This window comes from Phytophthora ramorum (genome assembly GCF_020800215.1).
Source record: "Phytophthora ramorum isolate Pr-102 chromosome Unknown Phyram_PR-102_s0023, whole genome shotgun sequence".
Lineage (NCBI taxonomy): Eukaryota > Oomycota > Peronosporomycetes > Peronosporales > Peronosporaceae > Phytophthora > Phytophthora ramorum.
The window spans coordinates 355,056-370,373 of NW_027150669.1; the positions used below are offsets into that span (position 1 = coordinate 355,056).

The 15,318-nt window shown below is 50.2% G+C and overlaps 2 protein-coding genes across 2 annotated transcripts; one reads left to right on the top strand and one right to left on the bottom strand.

Moving 5' to 3' along the window:
* Positions 1-6,897: 6,897 nt before the first annotated feature.
* On the bottom strand, positions 6,898-7,275 carry KRP23_14914 (uncharacterized protein; the record flags this gene model as incomplete). Its single annotated transcript, XM_067885793.1, has 1 exon — positions 6,898-7,275. The coding sequence occupies one exon, from the start codon at positions 7,273-7,275 to the stop codon at positions 6,898-6,900; it is 378 nt and encodes a 125-aa protein (XP_067737070.1).
* A 1,751-nt stretch (positions 7,276-9,026) lies between these two features.
* Positions 9,027-9,470, top strand: KRP23_14915 (uncharacterized protein; the record flags this gene model as incomplete). The annotated part of the gene is made up of 1 exon (XM_067885794.1): positions 9,027-9,470. One exon carries the CDS (start codon positions 9,027-9,029, stop codon positions 9,468-9,470), a length of 444 nt encoding a protein of 147 aa, XP_067737071.1.
* Positions 9,471-15,318: the final 5,848 nt, after the last annotated feature.

Below are 15,318 nucleotides of genomic sequence, written 5' to 3' on the forward strand. Positions count from 1 at the left end.
CAGAGTGCGTTGTCAATTGTACTCTGGTAAATCATTGGAGCGTTCTTGAGGCCGAACGGCATTTGCAGCCACTCGAAGTGCCCCAAGGCGCAAACGAGCGCCAAGATCTTTCTCGCTCTCCGCGTCATCATTATTACCCAAAATCCGCTCGCAGCACCTAGTGAGCAAAACCACAGATAACGTTCCAAGTCGATCAACAAATCGTCGACGAGCGGCATCGCATACTCCATGATTGCTGTAATAGCGTTGACCATCTTGTAATCAATACACAGTCTGATATCGACACCGTTTTTCTTCAGCACAATCACAATTGAAGACGCCCATGGACTGTCCGAGAAAACAGTAAGGCCAGCTTTTTGGAGGCCTTTTAGCCACTCGTAGAGCTTTCGTAAGTATTTGAGCGGGATTCGTAGGGCTCGTTGCTTGATCGGGGCATGCCCATGTACGTCAATGTCACAGACCACTCCGTACGCAGGAGGAGGTAACGCATTCCTGCTGGATATCATAATGCGTTCGTGGCGTTTCAACACCTCAACGAGACTTCGTTGTTGTTCGACGTTGCAGACATAATTCTGGACGTTCGGTGCCGAGTAATCCAAGATAGTTACCGAGGCGTCAGTCATATCTGGAAGGAGTGCCAGCTCATGTGCATAGTCTTCGAGTCCAACGTCTGTAGCGGGTATTTCCACGCGGTTCTTGTCGTCGCCTGTCCCTTCAGTCGCAAGCACTCGCATAACTGCGATGAATGTCTTCTCCAATTATTCTGCTGTACGCTCTCCCCTGATCAGATGTCCATCTGCTGTCATCGTAGTTCCTTCGAGTGGCCTCGCTTTTCGTGCATTGTCACCCCGATTTTCAATCGAGGGCTCGGTGGCAATTGATCGATTGAAATCATCTGCCGCCACCCCTGTCAAGTCCTCGTGGGTTCCATTGGCAGATGTGTTTACATAATTTAACCATTCTTCTTCTCTTGATGGCGCTTCTGGATGCCTTTGTTGAATTCGACCTGGTGTAGACTACCCTGGTCGTTCCACAGCTGGCGATTGAGCTGCCAGCCAGTTCTCGTAGAGCACGCACTCGCGCTGGAATAGTGTCTTGTCCCTTACCTCTGAGTAAGCCAAAATCTGCCATTCTTCGTATTTCCGTGACTTCACTCGAACGTAGCCTTCTTCTCGGGGTAAATCACCGGTTGGAACCCACAACACCACTGGCAAGTGTGCTGGGCAGTGTTTCAGCTTCTCTGTGCTGTTGGTTAGGCGAACTCGGTTAGGTTTCCCTCTGCAAGTTCTCGTTATGGTCGGCACCAACGAGTCCATACGTCGTACCCATACCTCGTGGGTATCTTGTGCAGGTTGCCTTCGTTGGAGCCTGAAATCTCGCCCCTCACGACCGGAGATCGTGAGGTCCTCTGGGGGACCTCCAGCGATGTGCCTACCTCCAGGCTCATCTTCTACCATATTTTCTGTCTTGATAATCGGAATCATGACTTCATCTGGTAGTCGAGCGGTCGCATGAAACAAATCCAATCGGACTCCAGCCGGAATCATGAAGTCGGTTCCCAGTACCAAATCCATTCCTGCGCTGTGATCCATTGTCCATAACACGAATTCGTAAACACGTTCCCAGCCAAGTGTCACCTTCACCCGCGTCCGTCACGTCGTTAATATAGTTCCTTTGCTGATTTCTTGCACTTCCAGACTCCGTCCATGACGCGAGCCTTCCCTCAATCTGAGTCTTTTGGCCAGGTGTGTCGAAATCACACTGACGTTTGCCCCAATGTCGAGGAGAATCTTCGTCCTCGATTCATTCACTGCTCCATGACTAGAGCCCCCATTCGTGCTCTTTTGTCAAACTTCCTTGAAGGCCACCACCCCAGTTTTTCTCCTGGTAAGAGTCTTCTCACTCCACGGATAACTCGCGTCGAGTCCTCGTTGACTCATATACTCGTGATATAGTCCTCGTCACTGCTTGCTGCCGATTCAGCTCCGCCTTCTTCATTCACTTCACGCTCACCGAGGTCGAAACTTCTCTCCTTTTCAATTTCCGTTGTTGTCTCAATAGCGTTATCCTCGTTATCCAGCCGCACATCTTTTCCCACGAACGCGTGGATGCAATCTGCCGTGAACACGGGTTCGCCTAACTGTGACAGCCCGATTGGAACCAACCCAGTTTCAGTTGGCGGGCTGCCTAGTTTAAATGGCTGCCGAATACGAGATTTTGGAGCTCACGACTGAGCTCTTTCTTGTCAACCTTGGTCTTGAGCAGGTTGGTAGGCTCTTGAAAGGCTTCACTTTTGCCGGTATCATGAACTTGCTTACACAGCTTGCACCGCTTGTAGCAATAGTGAGCAGAGCGGGAAAGGCCACCACAAGCTGCACAAGGGCCGTACTGGCAAGATCTGACATCGCGGTTATTTCGGCTACCTTGGACAAAGCGTTGACCGCTCCTTCCGAAGTTCCAGCCAGGGTAGTCACCCCTTAGCTGGCGATTGTCGGGCCTCGGGCGATTTCCTTCGACTGTAGCGCGATGTTCGTTCTCTTTTACTGCTGCCAGGTGACGTTCGTCATCACCTGATGCGTACTCGTCGCTATAGTCATCGTCAAAGTGGTCGTTATCGTCGGACCACCGGAAATCCTTGTCGTCTTTGTCGGCGTTATCATAGTCGCGTGGGCGTGAGTGTGAGCCCTCGCTGCGGGGGTACGATACTTCGTAATCTTGATATTCTGCAATAGCGTTGCTCAGTGCTTCGATTAACGTCACTCTCGGTCGCTGCCGTGAGTCATCACTGCGTCGGTCGTAATCACGGTCACTCCTCTCGCGGCGTGATACCCTTCACGGGAGTCATCATTTCGACGCTCGTTCCGGCGTCGTCCCGAGTCCTCGTTACGTCGGTCGTCGCGACGACGTCCATAATCTCGATCGCGAGAAGGATAGTGCGAGCTGTTACGGGTGGAACTCGTGTCGTCCGCTTTCAGTATGTTCGCTACCATGTCTTCCAACACCCGGATGTCAGTCACTTGCATATGGGATAGACGCCTCTCGAGTTCTCGGTCTCCGCATGTTTTGAGAAAACGCTTCTTATAGTCCTTTGCTTCACGACCACCGTGCTCGAACTTGATTCCGGCGTTGCGCCCATAGCCGTTTAAACGGTTCATGTAGTCGCAGATGTGCTCCTTGTCCGATCTCTTCTCAGTGTAGTTGCGCGATTTCGCCGACTGGTTGAACTGCGAGCAATAGTACTTCGCTCAATAGATTCCACTGACACTTGGTCTTCTTCGACAGTTGATGAAGCCAATGAAGGGCGCCATCACGAAGACTCAGTTCAAATTCATACACCACTCGTTGGATGGTGTGTGGGTCCCTTTCATTTCGTACACGAATGCTCGTAGCCACTGCATAGAGTTTTTACACTTGTTGCGAAGACCAGCGTACGGGACGATGTTAGTGAGAGGTCAATGGGTGGTGATGTCAATCCTCGGCGTCACATTCGAGCTGGCCATTTCACTCACCAGCCGCATTTGACGAGAGAACGCAGCCGTCTGATCGTCGTCATCAAAGTTCAATAGATCAATTCCATCGTCTGATGAGTCCTCGTTAGGGTCAAATCGTCGTCCATTTCAGCGTCCCGATTCTCGCTTGGTGTCTTATGGAGGACACGAGTTCTCTTTGCCATGCTCAATCCGCTCTTTTCGAGATGTTGACCTTGGGGTTACCATGTGCGAGTCTTGGAAGTACGGTGAGTTCTTGCCCGCAGCAGAAAATACTCCATCATCGCGAGTTTGCTTCTTCGGTGTCTGCAGGAGTGGGATCGTTGGCACACCAAATGCAGAGCGAAGTTTCTTCTTCCATTTCTGCAGTTCGGCTTCAGCGATCATCGGCGACCAGTCGTTAAGAGCAACCGTCGAGGGATAGGTTCTTGCATTCCCATTGCATTCAGTAGCGATACCGTGTCATCCGCGACTTGCTGCGTGCTGGTCGAGTTGACCGGTCATGCCAGTTCGTTGTTCAGGTCCACCCACACCGCTTGACAGACAGGCGCTGGGTTGAATAGCTGGACCCATTGACTCGACGATCGCATCAGCTCCAGACACTGCCCAAAAACACGATTCGCTGCTGGCGTGTCTCCATTCACAGGCGGTCCGGTGGTCTCGGTCGATGGGTCCTTAAGTTGCTGTTCCGAAGATCCAGAGTCTTCGGTATTCATCATAGGCAGGCTCCGGACCTCCTATATCAGCAAATTCGTCGGCGAGGTTGCGCGACAGCGACCTAGGGTCACTGCTGCGAGTTGTCACCAACACATCGGGGTCAGGAATGCCTGGCGTCACTGCTACAGGAGCAGGCTCCTTTTCTTCCAGGTCGTCATAGTCGTTCGTTTCGTCATCGTTGATGTCGGAATCGGTCACCGAGTCTTCGAAGCTGACAGATCTCTCGTTGACCGCCAACACACGCGAGATTCCCACGGGTGTCGTCAAACCGTCGTTGCGTGATCCAGTTGACATCATTGGCGTTGATGGTACCGCAGTTTTCGATCCCTTCACCATCTTCGTCGATTTCTTCTTCTTCGCTTCTTCTTCTTCTCTCTTTGTTGCTCGTTAAGTCAGTTAGCCTGCCGTAGGACAATCCACAGAAGGTCACTTCCAATCCCGGGTCGCGGCATTAGTTGTCATGTAGGAACACGTCCAAAATATGTATGCACACTCCCACCAACAACACCCACCAAATCCACTAGGATTCAATGAGCTTTGTCAGGCAAATAGAATCTGGAGGCCCTAGTTCTCGCCCCTACGCCGGGTTTGATATTTCCTCTGCGTACTGTGGTTTCCGTAGGCTACTATCCAATATCCAGCACCACTAACCACGAGATGCAGTTAGGATGCTCTCCACACACTGAAACCTCGTTGTCCTTCAGAAAGGAAGGGTACGAGCCGGTCAAGACCTTGTACGAGGGTGCCGGGGCTTAACTCCGGTGGGAAGAATATGTGGGACGCACTCAGGCGTTCCCAAGTGCCAACGAGTTCTCGTTGGTCTTCAATCACACGCACGGCCACTCTCTCTCTTCTCTTGGCCCTACGAGATAAACACTAGCCACACAAGCTACGTGTTCACCGACATACAGTTCCTACCCTACCGAGCGGGACCAGACGCTCCGGACACTTACCGAAGCCGGACTTGACTCTTGAGTGGTTGAGAGGAAAATATGTTCTGTTTGTTGCTGCCCAGTGGGCCATTCCTAACGCTATGCTTTCCTATGGTTCCTATACAAATATCTAGTATAAAAGAGTCCGTTACGGATCTTCTCCGTAACCTACGAGGACTCCACCGTCGCCGACGCTTCTGAACAGTCGAACGACGACTCGGACTGGTCGTCGGTTTTGGATACTGCGTCTAAGTACACGCTGCGTCTTTAAGCGCGGATCTCGCCCACTAAGTACAGATCACGTACTTAGCTGTCTCGCTGACCACCATTCCTCGCCATGTCCAGTTGTGACCAATCAGCGGGCGGAGAAGCCCTTGATCAATTTGACGAGGTTCCTCAAGCCATTCTCGCAGCAGCGCCAGCTTCCAACGGTAGGACCCACGCTGCGGTGAATCCCTACACCACATACCTCTACGTGTTCATGGTAAATAGGTTGCCGCTTTAGCGTGTACTACTCCGATCCACAACTGCTGTCACGTACCACTCTTAAGCCAAATCCACAACTATTGTCAGGTAAAGTGACTTGCTTTTATTATTGAGTTCCATGGGCAAGCCAGCCGCGGTGACAGCAGACTGGACAACATCACGAGAGCAGAAAAGCCTCACGGGAAGTCTTCCCTCCCGAACAAGCTTGCATTTTGACATATGCGCAGGGCGGAAGTTGTTGCCGCCGCCATCTTTCATGCATCCCTCCATCGTCGCTTGGAGTGAGAGAAAGGTGTTGTTTAACGTTGAGCTTGGCAGCTCCCAAAACGCTCCTGTCACCGCCATCACCAGTTCGTCCAGCGTTCTGGTTGTCTTCTTTATCTGCCGTGCTTAAATTGCATTGAACAACCCCAAGTCACAGACATTCAACAGGATGGGCGACATCTGAAGTGTGCTCCCAGTTTTGGAGCTCGATCGGCTCTTGACCATTCATTGACGGCAACGCGCACAGCAGTCGAATCGCCTTGCTCACTAGTTTCGTTTTAGCCCAATCCGAGCCTTCTAACGCATATATTGACCAATAGAGACCACTGTATGCGGTTTCCTGACAGCAGTTGTGGATCGGAGTAGTATGCATTATGGATGCCTGCGCGGAATTCGATGCCATCGAGTTGAGCATGTTTAATCGAGCAGCCCGAGTGCGATGTGCGAGTTGGCTCAATTGTATGAACTAGCTCCGGCGTCACCGTCGCGTTCGTAGTTCACAGTCGTTTCATCTATTATCACAAATCACAGAGGTTAAAGAACACAACATAACCGAAATCCCTCACCGTCCAACAAATTCCGTCCAACATTGATCTTACTTAGTACTCGATAATATATTAAATATTGTAGTCCCAAGATCAAATCAAAACTTCAGTTTTCTCTGGTAAATATATTATCAGTCCTGGCATGACGAATTAGAGTGAACGGTGTACTTATATTGGGGTCTTCTATAATCAAATCTTTATAGGATTTCAGATATATTAATATAAGTTGCTAAACCTTCCATATTGCCCATACCCCATGCACTCAAAGAGCCTTTATCGTGGTAGGTGAGGAGAAGATAACTCGGATAGGAGGTCACAAGGATATGTATTTGATAGGAGCGCATCCATGTTTAACGCATCCATCAGTAACTAGCACGGAGCTAGAAAATGTTGATGCATTCCACGTGGCAGACTTTATGGTGTGTTTGACTTCCGACATCGACCTCGAATTTCCGCTCTCACGGCTTATATGAAGTTCTGCAGGTTGACCTCGTAGCGCTTCTTCGGCGTCTTCAAGTATAGGTCAGCAGCCTTCTTACCGAGCTTCTTTTGAATCAAAGTGGTCTGCTTGAGTAGAGGGAGCTTCGAGAGACCCTGGAACTTCGGAAGCTTTAACCCGCCAAGAAACATGCCAAATTTAGGGGCAAATCTCTCTTCGTCCACAGTGGCCTCATCACTTGTCGTCTTGCTCCCTTTGAGATAGCGATGATCTTTCGTGGCAATTTCGGTAGTGGGATCGGTTGTCAAGGCGTTATCTTGGATAGAGTTTTCAGCGTCCGTGACAGCACTGCAGCACGCAATGAAAGTGGCGACCACGAGCAGAAGCAACTGGGCCATACGCATGATTGAAGATCTTCAGCAAACTTGACACACGTTAGATTTCAACTGCTTGGGGGATTGAGAGCTGATCGAGGAATGGCCTTACGATGAAGAGCTTCGCCTCATGATCAAGCTCGGCCCAACAACGATCGGCAACGCCGAGTCGAAACAAAGCATCTAGCTTTTTTTGTAGACTATCCAGGACAACCCAGTGTATAGTCTGTTTCATGAGCCACAAGTGTCCTTATTGATATACTTCCATTTTTCTTCGAAGCTGTAATGTGTTGAGCGGGGTTGTATTTTATTAGTAAGTTTAGTTTGGCATCAATTAGCGCGGTTGAGCACTTGTTTACCAATGTGCAATACACAGAGTTTCTCGGTTACCAAAGTGAGGACACTGAGAAGGCGGGCATAATAACTACGAGCTCGCTGCGATGGTTTCGTGTTTGCTTGCAAACGATCCGATATCGGTAGGTGGGCTTCTCAATCCTCACGACGAGAACACCGGTGTGAAGGAGCCCGCCGACGAGGACTTCTGGGATCCGGTTGTAGATGGGAATGATGTTGGTTCAAATGTAGAAGATAACGATGTAGAGCGCGATGTTGAGGGGAGGTTTGAGCGTGAATGTATATTTATCATGGAGTGTAGCTTCTCATTCGTGCGAACGCTACAGAATAGATCATTGACCAGTCTGTGAGAGCTGCAATAGCCGTTCTATGAAGAATCGGGCACGAAGCACGGCGACAAACACCAGACAATTTTGGTACACTTCTTCGGACTCCAGTTTCATATCCCTACTGAGGGTGTATTCGAAGCCTGGGGGGTATCACAATTTGTAATACTTGGCACAGGCACTGCCTGAGGTAGTGACAAGAAATGACGAATCCTGTCTATGAGCAGAACGAATCTAAATTATTATAAACGCCGAGACCGCACAATCACTATCATCGCAGCCACCTGGCGACGAGCTCCTTACCGTATGAAGATCACAACGTCAGGTAGCGGTGGTACTGAAAACACGATAATATGATACTGCATACGATGTTATGGTCAGACACGATATTTGATTGGTTGTCGTTGGTGCACGCAGCACGTGGGCTCTTATGCCATTAAATCGATATGTTTGAGAGCATGAAATGGTACACATCGTTCATTAGCATTCGTTGCGCTACATGAACTCCAACCTGTAGAGTTCTTTTTTATTAGAACGCGAATCAAACTGACCGATTCACAGCGTCATCATGGTAATCACATATGGCGTGAAATGGAGCATGTGCAACAACTAGTGGTGGCGACGTTACCGTTATCTCTCTAACACAGAAAAAAACGTTATTTGGGTGAAGATATGTTTTTAGCGTTACGTTAACACCGTATGATATTTGCAATAACATGTACCTGGTTCAGTGATTGGCTTGATCTTGACCAATGAGCAAGCCTGTGAACTGTGTGTTATTCTTCTGAAAAGTATATAACGTTATTAAGCGTTAAAAAAGCAACGTCGCCACCAGCACATGGCATTAGAGAGGCACAACACATCTGTAGATCCAATCTGGCTTTGCTGTTTGCGCCGCGAACCTCGCGGGCTTTCCCGGGGGAGAAATCCCCGGAGTGCTTACTGGTACATGGAGCTCATTTTGCATCTCGCTCTCAAGGACTCAAGTTCGAAACTTAACGACTCCAAGCATCCATGCATCTAGGCTTCGTTTCTTTGGCGATTGCGTTGGTCGTCCTTGCCAGCTGTGATGCTGCATCAGTAGACCAGACCAAGATCTCCATGATGACGACGGCAGGAGTGACCAAGGCCGAGAGCCGTCCCCTTGTTGACGCGCGCTCGCTGCGAGGTTACAAGCTGAGTGAGGCCGAAGATGATGAGAGAACAATCAATGTCAGTGCCTCTATCGACGATGTAATCAAGAGGCTCAACGCGGGAAAAATCGCCTTGGACTACGTTGTTAATTTGAAGAAACTGGACAAAAAGGTGCTGAGGGCGTTCAAGCGATTGCCTACCAAGGAAAACTCCTATCTGAACAAGGTTTTCGTCCAGCCGAAGTTGGACAAGATGCTGAAGGACGAAAAGTACGCCCAGAAGTCGTTTTTGGAGTGGTACGCGCTCGGCTTCTCAGGCGAAACGATCAAGAGTAGACTCGGAGGTGTGGGCGCACACTTCGATACTCTGTTTACCCAGTATACCGTCTTCGTTAGCCGAATTAAAAAGTAGGGATTTCTTTTGCGCCAGAGTATTCGGTGTTGCACTCCAATACACTCTTCGTCTAACAACGGAACAATTAAACGATGACGCACTTAAATAAACTATCTGGATGAGGAGCGTACGTCAACAAGAGCGTTCTGGAATGATAATATACAAAACTGTTTGGAAGTCCTACATGAGTGTGGTCCAAATACAGTGTCGGGCGAACGACACCTTTATCGATTATTGCCAATGAAATGACTTAAATAGGCTGGAAATGGGCCAATCGACGCAGCTCGTGTAAACGACCAATCGAATGGCGGCCTCTATTCTGAAATCGGCACAAAACTTACGGAGTTGTGAAGAATAACGCCGCTGGCAAAATTATACGGTTACGGAAACGTACTCGGAGAGCTATTTAGCTGCACAACTTTCGTGGTGATAAAATAACGCACATGTATGCCGCCTTATGTGATCCTAGGAGGCAGGGAAACGTCGCTTCCAGCGAAAATCTCATAGGGAAGGTGATCTTACGATCCCATGATAGGCCCTCAATATATTCAATAGAAACACTTCGCAATTCGCGCCGATTGGCTAAAGTGGTCTCCGGAATACCTCCAGCGCCTCTTCGGAGGATCCCCCTTTTCGGATGCGAAGTCCCCCCGCGTGGGGCCGAGAAGAAGGGATGGGGTGTTCCTGTACGCCGGGCGCGGAAGCAGCGCCGTGCTTGGCGAATACCACCAAGATTATCAACTACGCTGCAGCATGTGGGGCCTGGTGACCCCTGCGTGTACACAAGATCACACACCAAGCCGCGACGGACCTGGCGGACCCATCGCGTTCAAGATCTCGCTGCCAAAGCACGGAGGATCCGGTAACCCCTCCAGTGTTCCAGTTATCTACCAAGGCGCCAGGACATGGTACACCCTCGCGCTCGGACAGCTCAAGCATCAGCTGCTTAAGTACCAAGGCACGGAGGGCATGGTGACCCCTCCCGTGATCAAGATTTCCCACCACATCGCGACGGACCTGGTGCCCCGTAGCGATTCTGACCCAGCACCAAACCACTGAGGACGTGGTGACCCTCAAGTGTTCAAGTCTGCCCACCAAAACGCGGAGGACTTGGTGGAGCCTTCGTGTTGCACGATTATCGTGATCCACCGTGGCGGGAGATCTTGGTGACTCTCCTGCTTCCGTAAAGTTCATCTGCCGTTCACCTCGGCCTCGATACATCAACCTTGGGTTAAAATCCCACAGAGATATTGGGCTTCGACGCCCCCAGCGACTTTCAGGGCTCTATAGTTTCTAGTTAAACACAAATAGAGGACCTCATTAACCCCCCCCCCCCAAATATATTCAATAGAAACCGATTGACATATTAGGCGACATGTTTTCAGACGACCTCCTTACATCTTGGCGAACTGGGTCACCCTGTAGGCATTTGTACCACTTCAAATGAATATTTTAAAGTCATCAACAAAACTACAACGTCTTTAGCAATCAGCTTGGCCGTGGGGGAGTCTTGAGAATACCAGACATCATAATTCCGAGCCACTGTATGCTTGATCGAATGAAGTCTGGCCCATCCGTTTTTACTAACTCTAATTGTTTGATACTATTCTCGTATGTCTAACATGCTTCAATAACACGAATGAAGCATCCAGAGAGTAAACAAACACCCCTAGCAAAACTCAAGATAAAACATGCTATCGTCCGTGGATACTTTTGCCAGCCTTCTATTGTACGGCGTATTTTTTTGCGGCTTGGTAAATTCAGATTTCAAAAAGACTCTTGAACGGATTTGGCAAGACACAGTCAGGGCAAAACAATTTCAAGACAACGTACACGTGCGTGTTCGAGGCTTGAAAAAACTTTGTTTGTTGCCGCTCGGCTGGCTCGTCACGTCATGTAATGTACATGTACTGTGTGGACCACACAATGTTCATATCGACGTAGATCACACAATATTTTGTTTACGTAAGTTATATATGGATGAATATCATCACGGTGCCGACATATTATTTTTACTTTGTTTTAGTATAGGCAGTGTGGACGTGATAACAGCTTATTGACCAATGACATCTAGAGACACTCAACGTCGACCAATGAGAGTAATTAGGTGTAGGGTAACACGACGCCGACGCCGTGCCGACATATAATGTAGGCACCGGGGGGGGATATGCTGACCGCCAATACAAATCACCAGTGCATTTCATATCTATCAAATATTCGCGCTCCTGCCGACAGAACACTCCAACTCAGTATGAGCCGCCAAGACCTTGCGCCAGTCAACTCCCAGCGCGCTCTACAAACCGCTATCAACGCATTTGGGTGCTTTCTTGCGGCAGAAGGCGTCTCCATGGGCTTCATCGTTGCCTCTCTCATCGGAGATGCGAGTTGGGCTGTGTTCGTGAAGCTCATGGATCGCTTCAGTGTTCACTTGGCCTTCGTTGAGGGACGCATGGGGAAGCCGCTGGCTATGAACTCGAAACTTTCCACTAAGAAGTATCACTAACTCATACCCCGACTAAGCATAGAAAGCCATCAATGCACATTAACATGTATTCCTCCTAGAGCATTATCTACATCCATCTTGTAGGCAAGGGGACCCACCTCCCCCCGCGCGCGGACACCCTGCACGCATGCGCCGCCCCGCTGCTCCTGCCGCTGCATCTTGTAGGCGAGGGGACCCGCCTCCCCCCGCTCCCACTTGTTTGCCTGGCTGCTTCTTTTTGTGTGTGAACCCACTCATGTCGTTTTAGCCAATAAAAGAAAAAAGTATATTCTTGACCAATCAACATGTGTAGGCACGCTGTCGGCACCGTGTCGGCACCGTCACGGTATGGGGTATTCCGTCAAAACGTCGGCGAATTTGCTTATGATTTCCGGAATCGGCGTATTCCTCGCCGCTGCAGTCACTGCAGTTTACTATGGAACGGGCAGGAATCGAATCCTTCCGAGAAGTCGTAAGTGGCAGGAGTCGACAACAAGCTGCCACTCCGATTAGCCAAAATCACTTGTATAAATACAAGGCACATTAGCAAGGCAACCGAGACGCAAACAAACGAGCCGCTACCTGAAATCCGCGGTGTAGCTCACGCTATTGAGCTGTTCAACATCGAATACGATACACTGCAGTTAAAGTCAAGTAAACGTAAGAGCAGAGCGAGCCAACTCAAACTTACCACAGCGCTGAGGTTAATCCGTCAAGATGAAGGCATATGTCGCACGCGCTTGATTCCATGTAAGCGGTGAAAGAGTCAAGACTCCGCGGGAAATAGTATCGTTGGTTGTTCCTCCGAAGTTGCGGTAGTGATGACTTGGCCATCAACGACGGCAGAAGCAGCAGCCGCTGCAGCGGCACTGCCATCGATGACTGCAGAAGTTGCGACACGACCACCTTCGACGTCGGCGACACTGTCGCAGCTAACCGCGACACCAGCTGCACGAAGGCAACAATACGCACAGATATGACAGCACAGATTCACTAAACAATACCAGTAAACAAGAGGATAACAACGTCCACTTACGATCTTGTCCGAAGACCACAGACACCGGTAACATGAGCACTAGTGCTGCCAGTTTGTTGCTAATATTAGCCAATAGGAGTGCGCCCTTGAATCGTCGCCATGCGGGACTTACGTTTTCCCAAGTCAATTAATTTCATCGCGTGTGGACCACACGGTGGTCATATCGTATAACCTGTGCAGTATCCGACAGAATGTTATATCCGACACGCCATATTAGCCAATCAGATGAATTCAATTTGAAAACCACAGGACCGTTGTCATTTCCGACAGCTCCAAAAATTGGTGTTCAAGGCTCGATAAAAGTTAGGCACCAGACCACTAAAAAGCGCAGTCGTTTCCCAACTCCTCATGAACCGCGCACGCGCAAGTGAAGGTAGAGGCCGCCGCACTCGGTAGTACAAGCACTCTACGCCGACGTATGAGTTTCGACTCTATGTCATTCACCATTCTGATTCTCACGGAGTGCCCTCTGCATTCGCCAAGTTCTACCCTGAGGCCACCGGTTCCTCGCTCGAGACCAAGCTCAAACACATCTACCTGTGGCGGGAACGCCGCGATATCATCGAGAAGGCCGGGAACAGCAGCTCATCCAGCGTGCTGTGCAAGCTCAGACCTGCAGGAAGTGCCAGAAGTAAGTGTCTAATGCAAGTGTTGGACTTTGCTCGAACCGTTCCCCGCGCTGGGAGGGTTCTCTGGGTAACCCCCCTCCTGAATCTAATGGCAGCATTCTCGAGTACGAATTTGGTGGGTATTAGCAAAGTGTCTGTTTTTCCACATGGATTGTGCATTATCCGTTTTAAGGGGACCCGAACCCCAAATCCAAAAGGGTGTCGGATACTATACAGGTTATACGGTAACATACGTACCACCCCACTTCGCAATTCGCGCCGATTGGCTAATGTGGTCTCCGGAATACCTCCAGCGCCTCTTCGGAGGATCCCCCTTTTCGGATGCGAAGTCCCCCCGCGTGGGGCCGAGAAGAAGGGATGGGGTGTTCCTGTACGCCGGGCGCGGAAGCAGCGCCGTGCTTGGCGAATACCACCAAGATTATCAACTACGCTGCAGCATGTGGGGCCTGGTGACCCCTGCGTGTACACAAGATCACACACCAAGCCGCGACGGACCTGGCGGACCCATCGCGTTCAAGATCTCGCTGCCAAAGCACGAAGGATCCGGTAACCCCTCCAGTGTTCCAGTTATCTACCAAGGCGCCAGGACATGGTACACCCTCGCGCTCGGACGGCTCAAGCATCATAGTGATCCAAGCACTCGTCTACCCTCAGCTCTAACGAGGTGACTGCTTTGATGACGCGGTTTAACGGCAGTGAACTATGCGGAGGCCGCACTGCTCTACTGAGATTCAGCTCCGGATTGTATTTGTTCCCAGCTTCGCTCTTGGCTGAATTGCGACTAGTTCTGCGCACGCGAAGTCTTCTCCTGAGTCGGCAAGAGAGCTCTGTTTGTCAACTTCGGCGGTCGGAAGATGGCAGGACCAGGGAAGACACGTTCTCGCCCCCGGGCAACGACCGAATTGGTAACTCGATTCCGGACGCCGTGACCTCTGCCCCCTGTCCCCGCGCGGCGTGTGTTTAGCTGCAAAGCCAGCAACCGCCCTAGACACTTTTCAAGGTACGCGTACTAACCCCCGGAAGCTGTGCCAGCGGATCTGCCAGTTCAACCTGCTTCGATCATGTGTGTTGACTTCGAAGGGTAGTTGGAAGAGGAGACCAAGGACTACTACCAAGCTGCTTAAGTACCAAGGCACGGAGAGCATGGTGACCCTCCTGTGATCAAGATTTCCCACCACATCGCGACGGAGGCGCGATTCTGATCCAGCACCAAACCACTGAGGACGTGGTGACCCTCAAGTGTTCAAGTCTGCCCACCAAAACGCGGAGGCCTTGGTGGAGCCTTCGTGTTGCACGATTATCGCGATCCACCGTGGCGGGAGGTCTCGGTGACCCTCCTGCTTCCGTAAAGTGCATCTGCCGTTCACCACGACCTCGATACATCAACATTGGGTTAAAGTCTCACAGAGATATTGGGCTTCGACGCCCCCAACGACTTTCAGGGCTCTATCGTTTCTAGTTAAACACAAAGAGAGGACCTCATTACCCCCCCCCCCCCCCCCCAACATACGTACCACAAAGGTATGTAGCAATAATCACTCCGAAATATATACCGGCACATGCAGTACATTGGCCACCCATGTTTACATTACAATTTGGTCAAAACACAACGTATTTAATCTGACCAAATCAATAACAATAAATTGTGATTTTAATATCGCGCTAGCTCATGAACCGCACTACCCCACTCATGTATCTCCTCCTTAAATGATAAAGCAC